This window comes from Phascolarctos cinereus, unplaced genomic scaffold (genome assembly GCF_003287225.1).
Source record: "Phascolarctos cinereus isolate Bilbo 61053 unplaced genomic scaffold, phaCin_HiC Scaffold_7;HRSCAF=346, whole genome shotgun sequence".
NCBI lineage: Eukaryota > Metazoa > Chordata > Mammalia > Diprotodontia > Phascolarctidae > Phascolarctos > Phascolarctos cinereus.
This window is the reverse complement of record NW_027556180.1, coordinates 57,195,458-57,220,063: the sequence shown is the minus strand read 5'-3', so window position 1 is coordinate 57,220,063 and position 24,606 is coordinate 57,195,458. Positions and strand designations below refer to the sequence as shown.

The 24,606-nt window shown below is 36.6% G+C and overlaps 1 protein-coding gene across 2 annotated transcripts in view; it reads right to left on the bottom strand.

Annotated features, from left to right (window-relative positions):
* The window catches only part of SPHKAP (SPHK1 interactor, AKAP domain containing), a 166,319-nt gene extending 151,964 nt beyond the window's left edge, over positions 1–14,355 (bottom strand). The window contains exon 1 of one of the 2 annotated variants that reach the window (XM_020970972.2): positions 14,063–14,355. In XM_020970972.2, the coding sequence (XP_020826631.1) occupies positions 14,063–14,094 (32 nt within the window). In that variant the 5' untranslated portion in view covers positions 14,095–14,355. The remainder of the gene's footprint in view (positions 1–14,062) is intronic. The other variant, XM_020970973.2, reaches the window with a different exon arrangement.
* Positions 14,356–24,606: the final 10,251 nt, after the last annotated feature.

The window sequence follows — 24,606 nt, the reverse complement described above, 5'->3', positions numbered from 1 at the left end:
CTTACTAGTCTTTACAAAAACAAGCAGTGGCCAGATTTGGCTGGCATTTCTATACTCTCAGGTAGCATTTACAATCTTTTTCTACTTACAATTACCCTTAAAAAGACATTAAGAAAGGCATACCTCTTAATTTAAATAACATTCCCCTGTAAGTCACAGAATTGCAAAACAAATCAGTCTACCTATCCCTGGACTATGCCTCAAAGACTAGCTAACTATACACCCACCAGGATTCCATTTTGTCCATTCAGAACAACAAACAGCCCAGTTTGACTTTTGGGGCAAACCAGACTAGCTACTTCTCATACAACAAGGCAACCAAAGTACTTATCTTTTTTCTTTCTCATTTTCCTCTTAAACAAAAGGAGGGCAGAAAAGGTCTACTCACTTCTGAGAGGCTTCACCTCTTTTAAGCTATAGGTGGAGCTGAGAGATAATAGCTATAAATGCAGTCTTTATTCGGTCAATCAGGAACTAGGAGCCAAAGATTTTTTTTTTCTGACTGCTCCTGTAGCTTGTCCCTTCAAACAGCTCCAACAAAATTACTTTGGGCACACTGCTGTTTCTTTCACTCCTACCCTTCTTGACTCTTCAGCCCCACCTTCCCCCCTTTAGCCATTCCTATCTCTAATCTCTTCTACTTCCTATATTTACTTCAGTGGCTCAAAACCAAACCAAACCAAACCAGCTTTCATTTAAAAGATAACAACTCACCAAATTTCCTTTAAGAAATCATCAGTCCTTTTAAAATCAGTCTCCAAATATTTGCATGTTCTCTCACTTTTTCTTAGTTTTGCTCTCTGAAGCTATAACAGTTAGATGCAAATGAACTGAAGTTCCATAATGCTTTGTAGTGCTGAAGTCCTCAACTTGATCCAACAACTCATTTTGTACACTTGAAACTATTTCTTCATGCTTTCCCCCAGTTTGTAATAAATGAAAGTTCTTCATTTGTCCCTTTAAACCAGTAAACCACCCAAATACAAATAGGGAATAATTTCAAATCTTTCACAAAGTGATTTAAGTTATTATATTTATGCCACAGTTCTGTCTCCAAATTCCTCAAATCACATCTATATAAGCAGAGTTTTCAGATGTGTTTTGCATGGAATCATCAAATTTTCCATCCAAAAGAGTGGTAATATCTTATGGCCTTTACCAATTGATTTCCATTTTTCCTTTAAACAAACTTTTTTTTCCTGCCATTTTTAGTACTAAATGGCTCCAAGTGTAAAGAATCTTAAAGAAATAGCACTTTACAGAAGCAACATTAGATAATAATTCTAAGCCATAAGATAGAATAGAAAGAATCCTAATTTTAGAAAAGGAAGACCTGGGTTTAAGTTTTAACCTTACCAGTTATTAGCCTTTAACCATAGCTGTCACTTAGCCTCTCTATACCCAAGTATCCTCATCTGTAAAATAGATCCTAATATATAAGACCTACTTATCCCACTAAGTTATTATGAAAATCGAAGGAGGTGCAGGGCTTTTGGACTCTCAGTCATTGTCAGTTTTTACTAGTATTATTTCCAAATGAGTAGTCATCCCTTAAACCATGTTGAAAAAGCACTTTATCTGGGGAGAGAGTTACAGAATTTTAAAACAGTGAAAGTCAATGAGAATCTTAGTTTCTGTTCACAGTTATAGTTACCTAAATGAAAAGAACCATCTGTTTAAGAATGGGGCAAAATATGTAACAAATAATCATGCCTGGATCAACTGTTATTCACTGAGGGCTTTGTTTCATGCAATGGAAATAACCTTTTAAAAACACATCTTCTTAAAAGCATCTGTATGAACAAAATAATTTTTAATAGACATCCACTGAAAACATCCTAGTTCTTAATTTTGTACTCATTCATTCATGGGACCATGACCACTCATTTTACAGTTAAAGAAACTGATGCCCAGAACACATCCAAATAGGAGGTACCTGTACTGGGGTCCAAATCAAGGTCTGTTGATTCTAAATTGAACACTCTTCCTACTGGGCTGCCTATAATAATTAACAAAAATATACTAAGCACTTACTCTGAGAACTCTGGGAACAGGATGGTCTACTAGTCTAGAGCTTAACACAAAGCCTGGCACATAGTAGGTGCTTAATCAATGGTTATTAACTGTCATTAAAGAAAGTCCAAAATGTATGACAATATCCTTTGGATTATTTTGCATATTCAGACAACTCAGGTCATATCCTCTTTTTTTTTCTTTTTTCTTTTATTAATTTATTTTGAATTAACAATCACTTCCATAAGCTTTAGAGTTTTAAATTTTTCTCTCCCTCTCTCTCCACCACCCTCCTCAGACAGCGCACAATCTGATATAGGCTATACATATACATTCCTTTTAAACATATTTTCACATTAGTGATGTTGTAAGTAAGAATTAGAACCAATAGGAGGAACCACCAGAAAGAGGAAACAAAACACAACAGAAGAAAAAAGAATAGCAAATAGTGTGCTTCAATCTGCATTCAAACTCCATAGTTCTTTCTTTGGATGTGGATAGAATTTTACATCACGAGGCTTTTGGAGATGTCTTAGATCCTTGTATTGCTGAGAAAGGTTAAGTTTATCAATATTAGTCATCAAACAATGTGGCTGTTAATGTGTACAATGTTCTCCTGCTTCTGCTCACTTCACTCAGAAGGGCAGGTCATATCCTTAACAGCCTAACTACATGTGGAAGAAACATGTTGTAATAGTCCTTAATCCTGTCCCCCAACACTAGCTTTATAAAGATACTCTCCTGGATTTATTTGGTGAACTTCTTTTTGGCGATCTTCTCTAAGAGTTGCCTTTCTTAGGTAGCTAGGTAGTACAGTGGATGGAGTACTGAAATTGGACTCAAATTTCAAATATGGCCACAGAAGCTTATTACCTGTATGAACCTAGGCATTTCACTCAATCACTGTTACAGCCTCAATTTCCTCATTTTTAAAGTGAAGATTATTATAGTATCTACCTACCAGGTAGATATTCATTTATGAGGATAAATGAAATAATATTTGTAAAGCTCCTTCCAAGCCTGAATGAGGTTTATAAATACTGGCCATTATTATTTTTCTTCCATTATTATTAGAGGAGATGCAATCAGCCTTGTGATTGTTTAAGAGTGAATTAAATAGGATTAAGATTGTCTTCACTAGTATCCCTTAATAGGAAAATAAAATTCCATAAAATATCTATGACCATTTTAGTAAAATGTCACTAATGGTTTTTTTATCCACTTACTTTGAAAAGAACATTAAAATGAAGGTTATATTGTTGGCATACAAGAAACTAAATATGTCTGAATGCCAATTTTCAACTTTCATTTAAACAAGATGTCATAAATAAACAACATGAATCATTTGGTTTGGTAAATATTTAATGATGTTGACAATAATAGATGCCTAGGAGTTTCTAGCAAAAATTGATCTCTAAATATTTATTAAATGTGCAACTTCCTATAATATCTCTGGACAACAATAAACTGCAGATTTAAGGAGTGGTGGATTTTAGTATTTTTGAAAATCCTATTCCACAAAATGTAAAGTGTGTCTCAATATTCTTGTTAGCCTGTCAGTTTCACAAGTTAGCATTTTTCCCATCCAGCTAATTGAATGAACCCACAGCCAAACAGTGGCACAACTCAAACCCGCTAGACATATCTGAAAAATAAAAGCTCATTTTCGAAATGAACTAATTATGCATTGGTAATTGTGATTACTGACCTTTGGTAGACTGAGTCAAAATTATTTCATAATATGAGGTGAAGCCAGAGTTGAAATGTTCTCCATATTCCCACTCCCATAAAGAAATTTTAATAAGCCAGTTAAGTTGTCACTAAGTAAGATTCCTACTCAACTGAGACCCCTACGAAATCCTTAAGAACAGTGTAACACCTGAAGTACCTGGAATCTAACTGCCTTCTTGGATGTCTTCCAGTGTAGGTTTAGGGCAAATTATTTGGGGAAATTCTGGACTTGGAGTGGGGGTCAGTTTTTCCTACCCATCTCTTTCCTCCCCCTTCCCTCCCCCCACCCCCCAGCCCATTAGATCCCTGAAGGAACTTAAGAGTCATCCAAAGCATTTTTGATGACTTACGTTAATACCAAGTTATATGGCATGTCAAATTACCCTATCATTCACTGCAGTATAGACATATCATAAGCAAAATTTTAAGTGTACCAACTTGCAAATCTAAAACCACATCTATGACATCTGGCTTTTAACAGGTTACCCTGGCGGCTGTCTATAGAAATTGATTATGTTCTTAGTAGTACTTTTTGAAATCAGAGGGCAAACATGTCAAGTCAGTAAGTTGAGCAAATTGTGCATCATTTCTACTAGAGAAACATAGGAGAACGATCATTCTTGCTTTTTGGGTAAGATGTAGGGTGACATCTGGCCTCTTCCCACTCATTCCATCTGGAATTGAATATCAAGTGAGATATTTATTTTGTGTATAGTCACTTTGACCATGCACTAATATAAATTGTCAGCATAGGTCGTGGGGACTATTAGTCAGCACATAGACAGTAGAGACACGCAAAGACATTGGGATCCAGAGACACACGTCGGCTTCCATTCATTTTGTTCTTAGATTTCTATTCTTTGTTACTGGCCAAGTCTTAAGCTCTTTTAATATCTTCTGATTCTCATTGATGTATTTATTGCAGAAAGTAGAAATTTTGAGGCAGTGAAGGTGTTCCAAAGAGACTCAAACCTTTTGGTGATTCAATCAATAAACATTTATTAAGCACCTCCTATGTACCAAGCATTGTGCTAAATGCCAGATTCCAAAAAAGAAGACCTTGGCTCAGTAGGAGGGTCTTGAACATATTAAGCGAAATAAGTATCTGTTGGCATGTCACGTCTAATGGGGCAGTATACTCAACAATGCTGTGGTAGATGGACATTTGTGTTTGAATTAAGATGATTTGCTTTGCTTTGGAATAAAGGTATGTCATGGAGAATTTCTTATTTCTCACTGCCTTCCTTGGCCATGTTTAATAGCCTTCTCATGTCTCACCTTATCTTGTCATCTCTACATTAACATCTATGAAGATTGCTTGAAAATAGAAGCTCATTATAATGTATTACAATTTTCTTGTTATGATATATATGTATACCTATACATACATATATGTGTATGTGTATGTATATATGTATGTATGTATGTATGTATGTATGCATGTATATATATGGCAGCTAGGTGACACATTGGATAGAATGCCAGGCCTGGGGGTCAAGACCTGAGTTCAAATGTGGCCTCAGATACTTAGCCATGTGACCCTGGTCAAGTTGCTTAATCCTGTTTGCCTCAGTTTCCTCATTTGTAAAATGAACTGGAGGAGGAAATGGCAAACAACTTCAGAATCTTGGGGGAAAAAATCTTAAATGGGATCATAGAGAGTCAAAGTGATTGAACAACTACAACAGATACTTATGGCAAAGCATGAATAAATCAATACCATCCTGAAACAAGACAAGTATTGATTTGGTGGGTGGTAATAACATTTCTCAGATTTTGTTTTATTCAGGTAGCAAGGTGGCACTGGATGGTGAGCTAGAGTTGGAGTCAGGAAGATGTGAGTTCAAATCCTGCCTACACACTGATCTGTGTGACCATTAGCTTTAGTCTCAGTTTCATCTGTGAAATGGAGATAATAATAACGCCTACATGATAGTGACGTTGCAAAGATTAAACTAGATAACGTGTTAACCACTTTGCAAATGTTAAAGTGCTACATAAATTCTAGCTATTTTTATTTATAAACCAAGTTCGAAAATTAGGAACTTTTCCCCTAATGATCTTTTATCATTCATTCTCAAAGAAATTCCCAAACATTAAACTCATTGGCGTATCTTCTCTTTATTACAAGTACATGCTGTCCAGTACCTAGCACAGTGCCCTGTACCTTCCCTACGCTCCATACGTGCTGAATGACCAGCTGTCCCAGGTAAAGGTTGGCATATCTCAGGCAGGTATTGCAAAGAAAAAAGCACAAGACACTTTCTAGAATTCTAGTTCTATTTAGACCCAGATACTCTATGGTGGTCAAATTGGTCCAATTTGACTCCTTCCAATAGCCCATCAAGTTGAATTTTTTCTCTAGCAAACTGTCATTAGATGAGCATACTGTCTTTCATGACAGCTTCATTTATGGGAATGATATTACTGTGAGGCCAAATCAAGATCACCAGATGCTATCAAAGCTCATATATTTATTTCCTGGCAAAATCACCAGGCCTTGAATTATTTTTATGTGTTTTCAAAGGATATTATTTTACATTTCCTGTGAATGTGACAAAATTTAACACTGTTATACTTCAACCAATTATGGTAGTCTTTGACAATAGTGTCCTACAGATAATCAATAGCCTCACTGTACATTTTTTCATATTTGTCTTGAGAGCTTTCTCTCTTTTCTTCTCCGTTCCTCTCTTCTTCTCTTCTTTCAGCATAGCAGCAACAACAAGTCATTTGTAGAGTCCTTTAAAGTTCACAGAATACTTACTATCCATGTATTAGCTCATGAAAGGGTATGAAGATCGCTGTCTCTTTTCCATTTAGAAAACCTTAACTACTATTTCATTAATTTGTAACACATGATAGTTTGTGTAGAGACTAAGCAAGGCAAAGTAATAGTCTGGACTGAACTGCAGGGTAGAATGTTATTCTACTTAGGACACTTGAAAATTATCCAATCTATTAAAAATAAGAAATTATTAAAAATAAAACAATTCTTATCTATATAAAACAATTCTGATTTTATTATTTGAAGCAAGTCTCATTAAGTACCTATTAAGTGATCTTTTGCTTTTCAGACTAAGTTACATTATGCACTTGAGAGCAGTAACTTTTTTTATTTAAAAATATTCTATATTTAAGATTATGGGAAGCTAGATGGTACAGTAGATAGAGCGCTGGACCTAGAATCAGCAAGACTCATCTTCCAGAGTTCAAATCTGGACCCAGACACTTAATAGTTGTGTGATCCTGGGCAAGTCACTTAACCCAGTTTGCTTCAGTTTCCTCATCTGTAAAATTGACTGGAGAAGGAAACGGCAAACTGCTCCAGTATCTTTGCCAAGAAAACCCTAAATGGGGCCACAAAAAATCAGACCCCTCTGAAATGAATGAACAATGGATTGCTAATTCAGACAACTATTTGCTCCTCATACCTCCAACATCTGCCTAAATTGTAAGGGTTTTGCAGGATCTTCTACAAATAATGGCATTTTCTCTACAAACTTTTGCTATCTCCTATATCATATCCCAGCAACTGATTGAAAGAACATACTTTTAAAAAAAAATTGATTGTCTATCTAAGAGAAATCTTGAGCTCCCATTTCCCCAAATAATCAAAGGCTGAGTTTATACAATAAAGTTTTTATTTGGATATCTGTCAATGCCAATTTTTTAGAGACAACTTGCAATGTGTAGGTGATACTTGATATTCTCTGCAATTTCATTCATTTAATGGAGGATCACTGGCATTAGAATATTGATGTTAGCCCTAATTTCTCACCGATCTTGTTGATGACATAAAATTGTTCTTATATCTATTAGAATTATCATTTTAATTGATTTAAATTATAGATTTTGATCTGTTTCAATGAAATACTGGCAAAATAGTCAGGAAAGGGCCAAACTGGAAAAGTGAACCAAAATCCATGCATTCTATTTCCCAAGGATGCTTAATTTTTCTTTTAATTCAAAATCTAAAACAAACTAATACTTAAGAGTCAAATATTTCAAACCAAAAGAAATTTTTCCTACTCTACATAAGACATTGTTAGGCATTTGGAAAATATTTTAGAAAATAATCTGAGTGCACTAATTCTAGGTATTCTAGGAAACTAGGAAGAAATATATATAAAAAAAACCACTCACTATATTTTAGCTTGTCATGGAAAGACTTAGAGGATGAAAAACTTTGTGATGCAGGATTCCTTGAAAGGTTATTCCCAAGTGTTTTTAAGGTTAAGATAACAAATTCTTTCCTCATGCAGAGGGCAATCTATTCCATGTCAGTCAGCTACAAAGAAGATGGTTTATTTGTTTTATGTTGCCATTGATCTAGCTCCAGGTTTTTAGCTTTGGTTGTCATATATGAACACACACACAAACACATACATACTTACACACACACACACACATACATATATACACATACATACATATATACATACATATGTGTATATACATATATTCAATCAGTTTTCAATATAATTGGTTTCCTTTATAAATCTATTCTATTTTATTTTAGCATTTATTTTATTCATTAAATGACATAATTCTGGGGATGAGTCCATAGACTTCACCAGATTGCCAAAAGGATGCAGGACACGAAAAGGTGAAGAACTCTTGATCTAGCTGAATTTAAAATGCATCTCCTAGTTTCTTACTGCATCAGTGTTTTTGTGACCAGGGACAGCCTTCTGATGGAATGACGATTGTTTGCTTATAAAATATGTTTTCACCCTATGCTCACTTTTAGCTGGTTAATGCAAACACATAAAACCTCCTGAATTCAAGTAAAAAAGGCTACTCAGTTTCATGAAAATTTAGGAAGGTAGAGACTGAAGGATAAGCATTATTGAGCCCATGTATTCCATTGGTATCCTCCCAATGGCAAGAGACCTAAAAGAGGAAGTCCAGTATGTTGGACGGACTTCCAGTGGAAAGGTTATTTGGGGATAGGGATAAACATCCCACAGGCTTGGATGGATTGAAATCTATATTACCTGAGAAAGTATGGGACGGTGGAAGGAAGGAGCCCTTGACAGTGAACAAAAGATGTTGACCTTAGTTCTGGATCTATTACTAACTACCTGGGTGATCTTGGAAAACCACTGCATTCCTCTAGGCTTCAATTTCTTTATCTGTAAAACAAGGAGCTTCACTGGCTTATCTCTAAGTTTTCTTCCAGATCTAAAACATTGGGTCTGTTTCCCAATCTGTAACATAAATGACATAATCTTTTATTGGAAAAAAAGAGTACTCAGGGCAAACTAGGTGGCACAATGGCTTGAGTTCTGGCTTTGAGGTCAGGAGGACCTGAGTTCAGACTTGACCTCAGATATTTCACACTTACTGGTTGTGGGACCCTGGGCAAGTCACTTAACCCCAATTGCCTCACCAAAAAGAAAATACTCAATACAAATGAGTTTGTAGGTTTACTGAGGCAGTATTATATAATGCAAAAGCAGAAAAAAAATCACTCAAAGGACTTAAAAAACCAACCTTTTTTAGTGGATATAAAAGTTTCTAGAGTATACTTATGTAAATGTGCCTTCATGTAAAACATTCAACACTCTGGAGATTTTGAAAGCATAATAAAATGCTGCTTAGGCAGAAATCAAATAATTGGAATCACCTAATCAGTCTGAAGGGTTTTTTGTTTGTTTGTTTGTGTGTTTGTTTTTGTTTTTCCCCTGGTACTCCTTTTTTGGGGAAAAATTATGGAGGGAGGGCAATTAACTTTTTTAAAGTACTTTGTTTTCCTATCTCTGCTAGGCTGGAATGAAGGCGTTATTCGTGGGCTATACCCAGCATGGAGGCATGAGCCACCCCGTTTCTAACACCAGTATCCTTTCTCTGTTCCCCCTCCTCACCACTATATTAATGTGAAAATTATCAAGGACACCCATCTGCAGGCCTACTGCAGCTCTGAACTTCCAAGTTAAAGAGATTCAGCCTCAGCCTCCTCCTAGGCTGCCATCACCCCTGGCAGTGGGGTATTTTTTTTTTTAAAAAGTACCTTCTATCTATGATCTGTCTTGTGGTCAGTTCAGTACATTCTAATCTCCTGTACTTACATGGAATTTACAATGAAGACTGGTGTTCAAAGAAATGACCCGAAGTGTAGCATTGCAAGATCCTTAGTCATCAAGGAAATGCTCAGTTAGATTCCTACAATGCTTAGTTACCAAGTTAGTTACCAGGGCTGGAGGTCAAGACTAAGGTGATTTAGAATTTTCTCAGTTACCTGAATTGAAATATCTGCTTTGCTGTAAACTAACCAGAGCATGGGACCACCCCAGGTTACTACATTCCCTTAGTGGGCAGCTTAAATAAGCTTTTAATGTAGTTAATTTTATTTTTTTCCAAGAAAAAAATCTGGCTTACTGTCTCATGACTAAGTGAGAGTGACTCCATTTTACAATTCACATCTTGAGATTTTTTGTTTGTGTATTTCTTCCTAATAGGAAATTTAAATTTTACAGCTTAAAAAAAGAATTATTTATTGAAGTAAAAGCATATCTAAGGTCTTGTCTATTCACATTTTCTTTTAAGGAATATAGGGGGACTGTGGGGTACACCATTGGAAAGTGTAATCAAAGCAATCAGATTCAAATCCTGCCTCTGAAACTTATTTATCAGGGTGGCCTTGGGCCAGTCACTTTCTCTTATTGGGCCTCAGTTTCTATATATAAAATGAGGGAGTGGGATTAGTTGGTTTCTCAGTGCCCTTCCAGGTCTATACTCCAAATCCAGAGAGCCATCAAACCAGATGTTTTCCCCAGAATAATTATTTGTGGGGTTTTTTTTGTTTAAAAAAGCTACCAATAAAAATGATTACATATAATCCTGTATCAAATATTACATAATTAATAATTATATGTAATACATACAGTTTCCTTAAATATATTTTACACGTGTATTTCTATTAGTGTATGGGACATTTTAATGGTTAAAAAAGGTGAATTGGTTTAATAGTCATGTATTATATGCAGAGTATTATTTAGGACACTGTATTCTTTCTTTTCTTATTACTTAAAATGCATAAAACCACAAAAGTTTTGTATCATTTCCTAATTCTTAACACAAAAATTCACCTATGGAATTTGAAAATTGGTAACTTAACTTTGACTTAATTTAATATTGAGTTATTTATTATATATTTATTTCAGATTGTATTTATACAGAGCTTATTCAATAATTGTAGGTGTTTCTTTTATAATAGACCTTGAAAAATTAAATACCTAGTTTTTAAAACTGAGTTTTCACAACAAAATGCAGACATATTTAAGAAACAAGAATTTTGCTTTTACATACCATATTCTCCCACCTTGCTTTTAACGATAATTAAAGTTTCATGACAAATCCTGTGATTTTCATCTAGAATCCAGGGGAAAATACTATGTGTTAAGGAAAAAATGAATTAGTCCAACCATTTCATTTTATAGATGAAGAAACTATGGGCCATTGAAATGAAATGACTTGCCCAGGGTCACACAGATCATCAATCACAGAGCTAGGATTTAAATCAGAATCTGACTCCAATCAGAGTTCATCCTAGTGCATATCTGGTTTCTTAGATTAAAAAATGTAGAATAATTGGAGTCAATTAATTTATTGCAGTTAACTGAAGGTTTTTTTTTAAATAGAAACAAAGTCTTTCCACAGTGACAAGTAGAAATAGATTGTATCTTGTGAATATTCATTTCTTGATGCAATAGGTGTGATTTACTGCAGTTGTCAGTAGTCTTTGAGAAGTCTCACTGCTTTGTACATGATACACTGTGTCTACTTCCATTGCAGTCTGGTGGCTTTTGCCAAAACAATTTCTAGCCCAGCTACAGAAATCTCAAACACAGCTTGTGTTTTGACACCAAAGGGCATTCCCATTATTTTCAAAAAGTGTCCCATTTGCCTGAACAAACCTGGTTCAATCTAGGCTAGCTTGGCACTCATACAAATGGATGAAAAACAAATGATCAGTGAATAACTGAAAGTGCTTTTAATTGCATCGTGATACTACTACCTGGTCTTTTTTTTTTTTTGTCAGGGAAATAAACGGGTTGTCCAACTCATTTCACCTTCAGGATACCCTGTGCCTAGAGATTTAGGAAAGTAATGTTACCCGCCCCCCAAAAAATTAAAGCACTTGTTTTCACAATGAACTAAAAATAAAACGGGCCTATTTAGAGGTTCTTAGTGGCAGGGCAAGGCCCCCAGACAACAGATGTCTTTTTCTTTTTTTTTTTTTACGCGTTATAATGAAATGTAAAAACAAAACAAAACAAGCGACAAAAATAAGACGATTTTTAAAAGGAGCTTTTTGGGCTACAAAGAATTTATTGTGGATGACTAGGTGTAACAGTGGTCACCCTCTACCTCAGTCTGCATCACCCCACACCTCAAATTGGCTCAAGCCTCTGCTTTGGGGGTGGGGCATGGTATTATCTCAGTACCATCGGGGTGCATCAACCTGCAAATCTCTTCTTCCACCATTCCTTATTCAAAATAAAGGAAATTCTATGCCCAGGAAAGTCTGAGCTGCCCCAACAGAAGCTGACTTCAGTTTCTGCTGGGGAAAAAGGCGGGGCGGGCGGCTAGGTTTGCAACGGCCTACAACTACACAGAACCCCAGACTTCTTAAGGGAGGTGGGGCTGAGAGGGTGGAGATCAGTAGTATTACGGTTCTCGCATCAGGCTCCACAGTACGATTCTGCTCGCCTCCCACTTGCACACCCGGGCATCCATCACTCAGCCCCACGTGCCGGCGGTAACTAGGCTGCTTGCCTAATAACTCAGCGGTGTCCTGACTGGAGTGCAGCCACAAATTCTTGAGGGCTCCAGCACTGATCAAGGGCTGATTGGGACGGAACTGGAGGGCAGAGCAAAGCAATTCAACAGAGGGTTGAGCCTGAACGACCAGGGCGCTGAGCAGAGACAGAGACGGGAGTGGGGTGTGTGTGTGTGTGTGTGTGTGTGTGTGTGTGTGTATACTGGGGAGGAGGTTGGTGGGTAAGGAAGGGGAGGACAGGGGAAGAGGAAGCTATGGCTGATAATAAGCATTTACACACAGCGCTTCCCCCTCCCCCCAAGTCTATTATGACCCAACAACCCACTCAACTGCAGGCGAAATTTGGGTATCACTGACAAGAGGATGGTGATGGTGAGACTTGTATTTGTGGTTTTATTTATTAGTGATACGGTGGGACTTCATAAGATCAGAGACATCATCATCATCATCATCATCATCATCATCATCATCGCATTGCTATAGAACCTTAAGGTTTTCACAGCTCTTCATGTATGTTATCTCATTTTATCCATACAACAAACCTGAGAGGGAAGTGTTATTATTATTCCATATGAGGAAACTTATCCCGAGAGATGTTAAATTACCTGTCCCTGTTCGAGGCAGGATTCGAATCAAGTCTCCCTAACTTCAAATCTAACACTATCCTTTATCCAGCCTCCACATTTTGCAGTTGAGGAAACAGAAGCCCAGGGAGGTTAGTTAATTTGCCAAAGGTTAAACAACTTAGTGTCTAAAGTGGGATTCGAACCCAGTTCCTAGTAACCTATGGACCGGTTTTTGTTTTTGTTTTTGTTCTTGTTTTTCACTATAGCACATCGCCTGTGGCATATATCGACAAAGGGAGGTTTCTGCCCTGGTACTTGGATAGGCACCTAGTTAAATCAGTCATGAGAGACACAAGTCCCTGTTGTCTTTGGTCTACGGGCCCCTTTTCCACTCTGTAGCAGAAGCCTACTTCCCTGCCCCAAATGGGTGCCAACATCGTGGGGGAGGAGGGGGAGGAATACCGCGAGTTTCCCTCTCGCCTCCAGTTGCCCTTGTCTTCCTTATCCTCGTTTCCTCCAGAAACCCTAACGATTTTAGGGTCAGTTTAGTCTCTGTGCTGCACCAATTTAGGGGCTCCTCAGGCCCTTTCCTCTATTCTTCGGGGAAGTGAATTTCAGACCTGGAAACTCCAAAGCCCGGCCAAGTATTCGCCACCTGGAGGATGTTCATTCACCTCGCCCCTCCCAGCGAAAGCACCTACCTGTATTAGGAAGTTGAAGGCAATAAATAGTATTAGCAAAACCCCCTGATAGCCGAATCGCTCAGCCAGAGTTGAACTTAGCTGAAAGTATTGGAGCCTTCAGTTTCCAGCCCCACCTGGTGCACCTCACTCGGAAAGAACCGCAAGCTTGCCAGCGAGCGAGCGAAGGTGCCTTACCCTGCTGCCCCGACAAGTTTACACCGGAGGCAGAAGCTTCAGAAAAGAGTTAGGGAACCCGTACAGCAAGGGGATAAGGATCCTACCTCGGAACTGTCAGCAGGGAATTACCAGCCATCGTAGAGTGAACAGAGAGGCGGGGAAGGCAGACTGTGAAGTCAGGCGGAGGAGCAAGAATCCTTCACTGGAATGGCGGTGTCATGAGAGAGGTGGAGAGAAAAAGCCGGGAAGCCAGGGGCTGTCCTCTTCCCATGGCCCTGCAGCAGCTCTATGCTGCTCTCCACCCAGCTGCTCACGCTCCTGCTGATCCCATACTCATCTCGAAATCCCTCCCTCTCATTACCCTCTCCTCCCACAAGCTCTCTTGCTGACTCGCAGGGTTGTGTGTGTGTGTGTGTGTGTGTGTGTGTGTGTGTGTGTGTGCGTGTGTGTGTGTGTGTCTCCCCTGTCCAGTCCTCTCTCCTCAGTCTCAGGAGCTCGTCGTTATTTTTCAGCAATCCCCTATTCTCTTGCCCCTGTGACTGCCCCTCTTCTTCCCCCTTTTCTTTTTCTGCCTTGCTCTCCATCCTTTTTCTTTCTCATGTAAACCCTTAACCAAAGTCCTTAAATGCTTTGTCCTTCCTCTTTATTTCACTGTCTCCTATCAATATTTACATTTACTGACTCTTCATACATCATTCTCCTCCCCACCCCCATCCCCTTTTGAATTTTCTTTGCCTGCCATCTAAAGGAATGTTGTTGGTTGGATTACTGTGTTCTGGGCTTTCTTCTTCTTCTTCTTTTTTTTAACCACCTAACTTTCCCCCCCTTTGCTTTCTCCAGCCTTTACTGACAGATCATCTGTTTCTTCAGTTATCCATCTGGATCTCGTCCATTTCCTGATGGAATGTTCATTTTTTTTGTAAAAATTATTAGGTCATTAATAATAGCTTTGGACTATAGGGTAAAAATGAATACTTGAGGGGGCCACTATGAAGCAGTTCTAAGGCCCTTTCTAAAGAGAGGATTGACTCCATGGTCCCCCATCTGTGTACTTCAATACCTTTTTCTATAAAAATGACAAACCTCTCATTAAAAAAAAGACTTTTCTAGAAAGATTTTTTTAGTGGCCAATGACCAGAATCATCTTGAGAAATTCATGCCCTTGCTCTTATTTCACTAACAACAAAATAAAACACTACTTTAGCATATCCAATTCCTAGTTTCTTCAGGTCTCAGCTTAAATGCCTCCCCTCTTGAAATTACATGGAATAAATAAATAAATACACACACATGTGTTTATTCATATGTGTACGTATCCCTCTCTTTCCATGGGATGTAAGTCCTTGAAGCCAGTGACTGTCATTTTTATCTATGTATTCCCAATACCTAGTGTCTGGCATATAGTGCTTGTTGATTCATTGATTGATAAGTGTTAGCAACTGCACCTATTGTTTCAGCCTCTAGCAGTTCAGCCATAACAACATGTTTCTCTTTCATCTCTTCATCATTATTTATTTTTAGTTTTCATCTTTGAATTATCCATCTCAAAAAAACCTCAATAACAACTAAACCCCCAAACTAGATCAAAGACATTTTGGGGATGAGTGTAGAGGAAAGGGAATTATTAATTCCATGGGGATAAAGGAATTTGGTACTTTCTCAAAATGTTAAAAGCCCATTGAAAAACATGTATTTCTAAATAAATACCTCTAACTAGTAGACTGGGACAGGGCAGCCAGTGGAACCTAAAAGAGATGGATGGAGTTGTTCTTTCAAGGAACATTTCCATTAGAGATGTTGCACCGTATCATCTTGCTACTCCTTCTGGAACCTTCAATCATTATAACTGAACTCCCTCCCACACTCTGTATTATTTATCACTATATTTCTCTTTCTTTCTTTTTCTTAATAAGATACTCTCATCCTGGTTATTATCTCATCCTTATTAAATCCTCCTCCTCCTCTTTCTTCTTCTTCTTCTTCTTCTTCTTCTTCTTCTTCTTCTTCTTCTTCTTCTTCTTCTTCTTCTCTTCTCTCTCTCTCTCTCTCTCTCTCTCTCTCTCTCTCTCTCTCTCTCTCTCTCTCTCTCTTTCCATTCTCTCTCTCTCTCTCAGTGGTGGTAGTTGTAGTTTTTTCTCTCACAGTGGTGTGTCTGGGTTTCTTGGTTCTTAAACTGGGTCTCGTTGTGAAAATGAGTTGGGAGTATTTCAGGATCTCCATCCTTTGTGAATATACAGTGAAAACTGCTGGATTTGGAATGAGAGGATCTGAGGTTAAATCCTGGCTTTGCCACTTACTTGTATGACCTTGAGATAATCACTTAAACTCTCTGAACCTTCATTTTCTCATTTGAGGAAAGGAGGGGTTGGACTAGAAGACCTTTATACCATCTTCCAGCTTTAAATCTTAGATCTTGTGTTAAGGGGCCCCACTTGCTGAATTCACTCCCATTCTTCTCCAATCTCTTATAGCTTCTACTTTTCCTTTGTTGTGTCACCCTCATTTGGAGCCAAGGATGCCTGTCAAAGCTGCCAATTCCTACCCTAAACTCAAGCTTTTCCTCATTCAGGAAAAGCTGAAACTGTTCATTATTCTTCCCTCTCTTCCACTCTAATACATCAATTCTTTAGTCCATGAATGAAAATTGCCCCCAGTCCCAGGTTCCCTTGGGACCCTACTAATCATAAAAATACCATTAAAGTTTTAATCCCAAAGTATGTCTGCCCCAGTATATTTCCTTCCATATTTCTAAAGAACTAAAATTCAAAATAGCAGGAAAGATATGGCATTACTCCGTGGTAGTGGGTTCAATCTATAATTTGCCTACTATGTAGTAGAACGTTACTTTGCCAAGAGGCAGTAAAAATCTATGAATACCCCAAATATGGGGGGTTCCATGACATTCCCAATTGCAGAGCCCAAATGATCATTTAAAACAATGCGGAATCTGGGCTCTTCTATTCACCTTCTGAATTCCTCTGTTAATCCAATTTAAGGTCCTAATACCGAAACCAGGGATTCTTAATCTGGAGATCTGTGAATTTAAAAAAAAATTTGATAATTGTCTTCCAATACAATTAATTTTCTTTGTAATCCTCTGAATTTCATTTTATGCATTTAAAACATTATTCTGAAGCAAGGATCTAAGACAACTCCAAAAGACTTATGATAGAAATTGCTAGCCACATCCAGAGAAAGAACTATGGAATCTGAATGCAGATGTAAGCATACTATTTGCTCTCCTTTTCCTTTGTTATTTTGTTTTATTGCTTTATTCTCATGGTTCCTCCCATTAGTTCTAATTGTTCTTTACATCATGACTAATGAGGAAATATACTTAATATTAATGTGTAAGTAGAGCCTATATTAGATTGCACACCATTTTTGGAGGGAGGATAAGGAGAGGGAGAGAAAATTTAAAACTCAAGATCTTATGGAAGTGGATATTGAAAACTAAAGGTAAATAAATTAATTATATTAAAAAATAAAACATTATTCTGAGAAAGGGTCCATAGGCTTCAACAGACTTCCAAAGGGATCCATGAGGTAAAAAAGATTAAGACCTAAACGGTAAAGCTATATTTTATATAAGAACAACTAATGGCACATAAAAGATAAGACCAGTTCATTTTATAAAGACACAGTATAGTGTAGTAGAAAGAACAATTTATTTGGAGTCAAATAATCTGGGTTTGAGTTCCTGTCTCATCATCACTTGCTAGTCATATAATCCTAGAAAAATAACCTTATTGGGACTTATTTTCATCATCTGTAAAATGAGAATAAGACCTTTGCCACTTGCCTTATGGAGGGTATTGTGACCATCAAATGATGTATTGTATGAATCTAAAGGACTAATTAAATAAGAGATTATTTTTAATTGCATACTGTAAGTAAGGTGAATTTTAGTGTGTGTAAAGTGGATTTTTTTTTGTTATTTTTTTTCTTAGAGTTTTCTTCCCAGATCCATAGCCATAACAATCTCTACTTCCCAGGTGTTAGATATGAGTTCTCACAATTATGGTTCAAAACAGTTTCTACCACACTTGTGCAGTAGATATAGGGATGAAGTGATATAGAATTGTGAGGCTATTGCTGGCAATGTGCCTTCTTTGTCTCTTGCCCTATAAAGCAAGTGGGTACTGGTCAGTGACTGGGAACCCCCATAGAGGTGAATGTGTAGGCTGAATGCTGTGCATGTCTTGATCGACCCCCATCAAGGCTTGGGAGGGGAAATCTGTGTGTTTGTCTCGACTGGTTCCCATTTAGACTTTAGGGGATTTAGGGGAGAGCACAAATGGTGCTGGTCTCAACTGACCCCATTGAGATGAGGGGTAGTTGCCCCCCACCTTCATGCAGGCCTCTTCAGGAAGGGTTGTTAGGCATGCTGTAGGAATTGGTGCTCCCATTATCAGCAAACTCGCTTTGAGAAGACTAGACTAGAATAAAGTAAGCTTAATTAACCCCTTATTATGACTCCATTCCTGTCTTCCAGTCCGACAGGATCAAAAGCGAACCTGCAAGTGACAGAGGTGCTAGAAGCCCACCTGTATCTCCTTCCTAAGAAATGGTGTAGTCGGTGTGTTTACTTGTCAACATATACCCAAACTGGTCAATTAATTGGCAAAACAACAACAACCACTCCCCTCATTATGTGCATTCATATAATGCCCCTTTATTGGTAAGGAGGATTTTTTCTATTTTTTTTGTTAGTTTCATTGGCATTCATTTTAAGAGTGTGTTACAGTACAAATAGTACTGAATCTTCTACTTCCTGATCATATGATCTAGGACCAGTTACCTAATTTCTTTAGGTCACTGTTTCCCAATCTGTAAAATGGGCATAACAGCATTTGTATTGCCCATTTCATAGGATTGTTGTTAAGAAGATGCTTTGTAAACCAAAGTATCAATAAATGTCAGCTGCTATTATTGCTTGGTGCAAAGCATTGTGCTAGATGTTGGGAGAAGTACAGAGTTAATTGGGATATGGTCCCTGTTCTAATGAAGGTTTATGATCTAGTAGAGGAAAAAAAAAACAAGACCAGATGGATTCACAAGTGAATTTCATCAAATATTCAAAAATTAATTAATTCCAATGTTAACAACTTGCAAAATTTCAAAAGAAAGGATCCTACCAAGTTTCTTTTATGACACGATTATGATCCTGATACACACAAACCAGGGAGAATAAACAACAACAACAAAATTAAGCTATCAATGTCCCTAATGAAAATTGGGGCAAAAATTTTAAATAAAATATTAGCAAAGAGGCGAGAACAATGTATCACCAATATTATATATGACAACCAGGTTAGATATATGCCTATAATGCAGAGTTGTTTTAATATTAGAAAAACTATAAACAACCATATTTATAACAAAATGACAATTCTTATGACTCTATCCATAGAGTGAGAAGAAAACTTTTGACAAAATATAACATTTATTTCTTTTTTAAAAATTAATTTATTTCTAGTTTTCAACATTCACTCTTATAAGATTTTGAGTTCTAAATTGTCCCCCTCTCTCTGCTCTCCCCTCCCCAAGACAGCATGCAATCTGATATAGACTATATATGTATAACCATGTTAAACATATTCCACATCACTCATGTTGTGAAAAAAGAATCAAAACAAAAGGGAGAAACCATGAGAAAGAAAACAAACAAACAAACAAAAAAGAGCAAATAGTATGCATTGATCTGCTTTCAGACTCCATACTTCTTTCTTTGGATGTGGATAGCATTTTCCATCACGAGACCTTTGGAGATGTCTTAGATTATTGCATTGCTGAGAAGAGGTAAGTCTATCAAAGTTGGCCATCACACAACGTCTCTTTTACTGTTTCTCCTGGTTCTGCTCACTTCACTCAACATCAGTTCCTGTAACAAATCAGTTCCAGGTTTCACTGAAATCTGCCTGCTCATCGTTTCTTATGGAAAAATAGTATTCCATTACATTCATATACCACAACTTGTTCAGCCATTCCCCAATTGATAGGTATCCCCTCAATTTCCAATTCTTTGCTACCATGAAAAAGAACTGCTAGAAATATTTTTGTGCACGTGGGTCTTTTTCCCTTTTTTTTATGATCCCTTTGGGATACAGACCTAGTAGTGGTATTGCTGGACCAAAGGGTATGTACAATATGACATCTATTTCTGTTAAAAATGTTAGAAAAAATAGGAACAAATAGGCCTTTCCTTAAAATTATTAGTACGTATTCTCCATATAGTATATAACTACCACTATAATAATGAGAATAAATTAGAATTTTTTCCACTAAAATTAGGGATGAAATAAGAATGTTTTGTCACCACTTCTATTTGACAATCTAATGATAAAGAGCCATGGGAGATAAAATACACAAACATAGGAGTGGTAATAATTCAATAATAGTATAACCACAGTAATTCAAGATAAAATATAATAAGTGTAGAAGAGAAGTTGTAAATGCTACTTTAAGTCTGAGGAAGGAAAGACTATCTCAGCTGCTGATTGTGGAGGTCATGAGTCTTCAGGCAGATGAAATATTTGAGTTGGATCTTGTAAAGTGATTAGGATTTCAACAGGCAGAAATTGGCTGGTAAGGGAAGAACCATTCTAAGCATAAGCAATTGTGGTAAAACACAAGGTAAATGCAAACAGTTGAGTGAGCAGGATCTTATCACACAGAGTAATAGGTTTATGAAGAGTAAAAGATACATTATTTCCAGAGTGTAGAGGACCTTGAGGCTAGGGAATTTTGCTTTATTCGGTAAGTAATAGGGAGCTGTTGAAGTCTCCTGAGCAGAGCAATGACCTTAGCAGAGCTGTGAATAAGTAGTAGTCTAGAAGCAATGCTAAAACTGTGTGTGTGTGTGTGTGTGTGTGTGTGTGTGTGTGTATGTAGATACTAACAGTTGTGAGGCTGGTTTGGAAACTACTGCACTTTGACAAGATGTATGAGAATGCATTTGGGGGGTTTTTTTATTATTATTTTTAATTAATTTATTTTTAGTTTTCAACATTCACTTCCCTAAGATTTTGAGTTTGAGTTTTCTCCCCCTTCCTCCCCACTTCTCTCCCCAAGACAGCACACAATCTGATATAAGCTCTACATATACATTCCTATTAAGCATATTTTCACATTAGTCATGTTGTAAAGAAGAATTAGAACCAGTAGGATGAACCACAAGAAAAAAGAAACAAAACAAAACAAAACAGAAGAGGGAAAAAAAAGAACAAATAGTATGCTTCAATCTGGATTCAAATTCCATAGTTCTTTCTTTGGATGTGGATGATATTTTCCATCATGAGACTTTTGGAGATGTTTTAGGTCCTTGCAATGCTGAGAAGAGCTAAGTCTATCAAAGTTAGTCATCACACAGTGTGGCTGTTACTATGTACAATCTTCTAATGCATTTATTTTCAACTGAGGCACTTCTTCCTCACTTCAAAATAACAAGAAATGTGCAAATAAAGTAAAAGATCATCAACAAAAGAGGAGAGAAAAAGGAACAAAATCTTCACAAGGAAGACCTCACAAAAACATAGTGGTAGGAGGAGCAATGGGACTGAATAACCAGAGAAATAAGCAAACTAAAAATAGCTAATGCAACTAAGAAATGGATAGGCTAAGAGAAAAAGGCAAGTAGGGGCAGCTAGCTGACACAGTAGATAGACCACTGGCCCTGGAATCAGGAGGACCTGAGTTCAAATACAGCCTCAGACACTTGACACTTACTAACTGTGTGATTGTGGGCAAGTCACTTAACCCCATTGCCTAGCCAAAAAGAAAAGTCTTCAGAACTGAAAAATACTACAATAACTATACTCCTAAAAATGAAAATGAACATGTACTACAGAAAATGAACTACTATACGAACAGCCAGAACTTTTGAGAAGCTTGATAAAATAGTAAAATTGCTTTCTAAAATTGTACTGATTCACCATTCCACCAACAATGCACTAACATGTCTATCTTTCCACAAGCCCTCCAACAGTGACTATTCCCACCCCCTCAGTAATATTTTGTGCATGTCTTTGTTTTTTAAATTTGTTTCGCATTAGCAATAGATTGTAGGGTCTTGTTTTCATATCCAATCTATCACTCTTTTTCATTTTATTGTATTGTTTACTCCATTCACATTTAAAGTTATTTGAGTTAGGTTTATATTTTCTTCCCTCTGTCTTTAATATTGACTATTTTTCCAAGTTATGGTTTTTCTCCCTCTCTTCTCCTGTAACACAGTATTATATTCCTTTAGTTACTTTAATCATTTTTTTTAAGGTGGCCTCATTCCCACTTCCTCTCTTCTCTTCATTCTTGATCCCCTCTTCTCATTTTGTTATCCCTTTCTTTTGGTGTTTTGTTTATTAGTTCCTTTTAATCTCCTACTTTTGTTTGATTATATAACTCTTCCTTCCTTTTTTCCCTCATTCAAGTACATTACCGCTTCTTCTCTCTTTCAACTACTCCTATTTGTTAGTTTTTAAAATTTTACTTTTGCACTCTTTTCTGTAAAGGATTTCTCTCACTCTCTTCATTATCTCTCCTCTTTCGGTCTACTCTAAATCTTATTTTCTGATTCATGACCCATATAATTAGCCTCTGTCTGTTTGTCTTTCTCTGTCTCTCTCTCTCATTCAGCAGGGACCATATATCAATTAATTCTTTACTTCTCCCAATATCTAGCACAATGCTTGTCACTAAGAAGCTATAGCAGCTGCAATTTGTTAGTACTTCAGTTTACAAAGCATTTTCTTCACAGCAATCCTATGAAATGGGCAGTGCAAATATTATATGCCCATTTTACAGATTAAGAAACAGTGAACTAAAAAAACTAAGTAATTGATCCAAGATCATATGATCAAGAAGAAGAAGAATTAATGCTCTTTCTACTGTAATAACTTCTGTTACTTAATGGTTATCACATGAATGCCAATGCAACTAATTAAATATATATATATATATATGTGTATATATGTATATATATATATGTGTATATATATATGTGTGTATATATATATATATATATATATATATATATATATACCTCTTTACCAATTCAGGGGCTTTGTCTGGAAGCACATAATGAGTCAAGTGGTTTGTCTTATTCTGTTCTTTTCAAAGACATACAACCTTTAGGTTATCTCTGTACATCTTTTCTTCATGATCAGTATGTTTTGCTTGTATGGTAAGTGTATTTTCTTTTAACACTTTCTGTTTTTGTATTTTGCTTCTGTTCTTATAGATTGGCCTTCACTTCTGTATATTTGCATTCCCAATCTATTATTCTCTCTTGTTTCTTTGGTGAAGCTTGCCATTGCAGATTCTAGTTTTTCTATTCTACCCATTGGTTTGAAAACAAATGACTGTAGGATTTTATCTTTCTCTTTTATTTTTATGATTTCCCAGACAGTGAATTTGAATGGGGCTTTATTTTATGTTATTTTTCAAGTTTGCTATTTTTTAAATGTTCATTAAAAATTGAGTTCTGAATTCTTTCCCTTCTTCCCACTCCTCACCCCTCCCATTGAGGAGGCAAGAAAAATTATATCACTTATACACTGAAATCATATAAAACATTTCCATATTAGTCATGTTGCAAAAAAGAAAAATAAAGAAACTGAAAAAAATTATGCTTTAACCTGCATTCAGACTCTATCAGTTATTCTTTGGAGGTGAATAGCATTTTCCATCATTAAGTCTTTTGGAATTGTCTTAGATCATTGTATTGATCAGAATAGCTAAGTCATTCACAGTTGATCATTGTACGATATTGCTTTTACTATTTACAATGTTCTCTGATTCTACTCACTTCCCTAAACATCAGTTCATGTCAGTCTTCCCAGATTTTTCTGAAACCAGACTGCTTGTTATCTCTTATAGTGTGATAGTATTCTATCACAATCATACCACAATTTGTTTACCCATTCCACAATTGATAGGCATCCCCTCAATTTCCAATTCTCTGCCACCAGAAAAAGAGCTGCTAAAATAATTTTGTACATATAAGTCCTTTCCCTTGTTCTTTGATCTCTTTAGGATCCAGACCAATAGTGGTATTACTGGGGCAAACGGTTTGCACAGTTTTATCCTTTGGGCATCATCCCAAATTTCTTTCTAAAGTGGTTGGATGAGTTCACCACTTCAACAATGCAATTAGTGTCTAATTTTTCCACATCCCCTCCAACATTTGTCATTTTCCTTTTCTTTTATATTAACTGATTTGATCTGTGTGAGGTGATACTTCAGAGTTATTTTACCTTGCTTTTCTCTAACCCATAGTGATTTAGAACATTTTTTTTCATATGACTATAGATGGCTTTGATTGCTTCATCTGAAAACTGTTCATATCCTTTGACCATTTATGAATTGGGAAATGACTTGTAAATTTGACTCAGTTCTCTATATATTTGGGAAATAAGTTTTTTGTCAGAGAAATTTGCTGTAAAATGTTTTCCCCCCCATTTTCCTGCTTTTCTTCTAATATTAACTGTATTGATTTTGTTTGTGTGAAACCTTTTTAATTTAGTGTAATTAAAATTATCTATTTTATATCCTATAATACTCTCTATCTCTTGTTTGGTCATAAATTCTTCCCTTATCTTTAGGTCTGACAGGTAAAATTTTCCATCCTTCCCTAATTTGCTTAAGATAT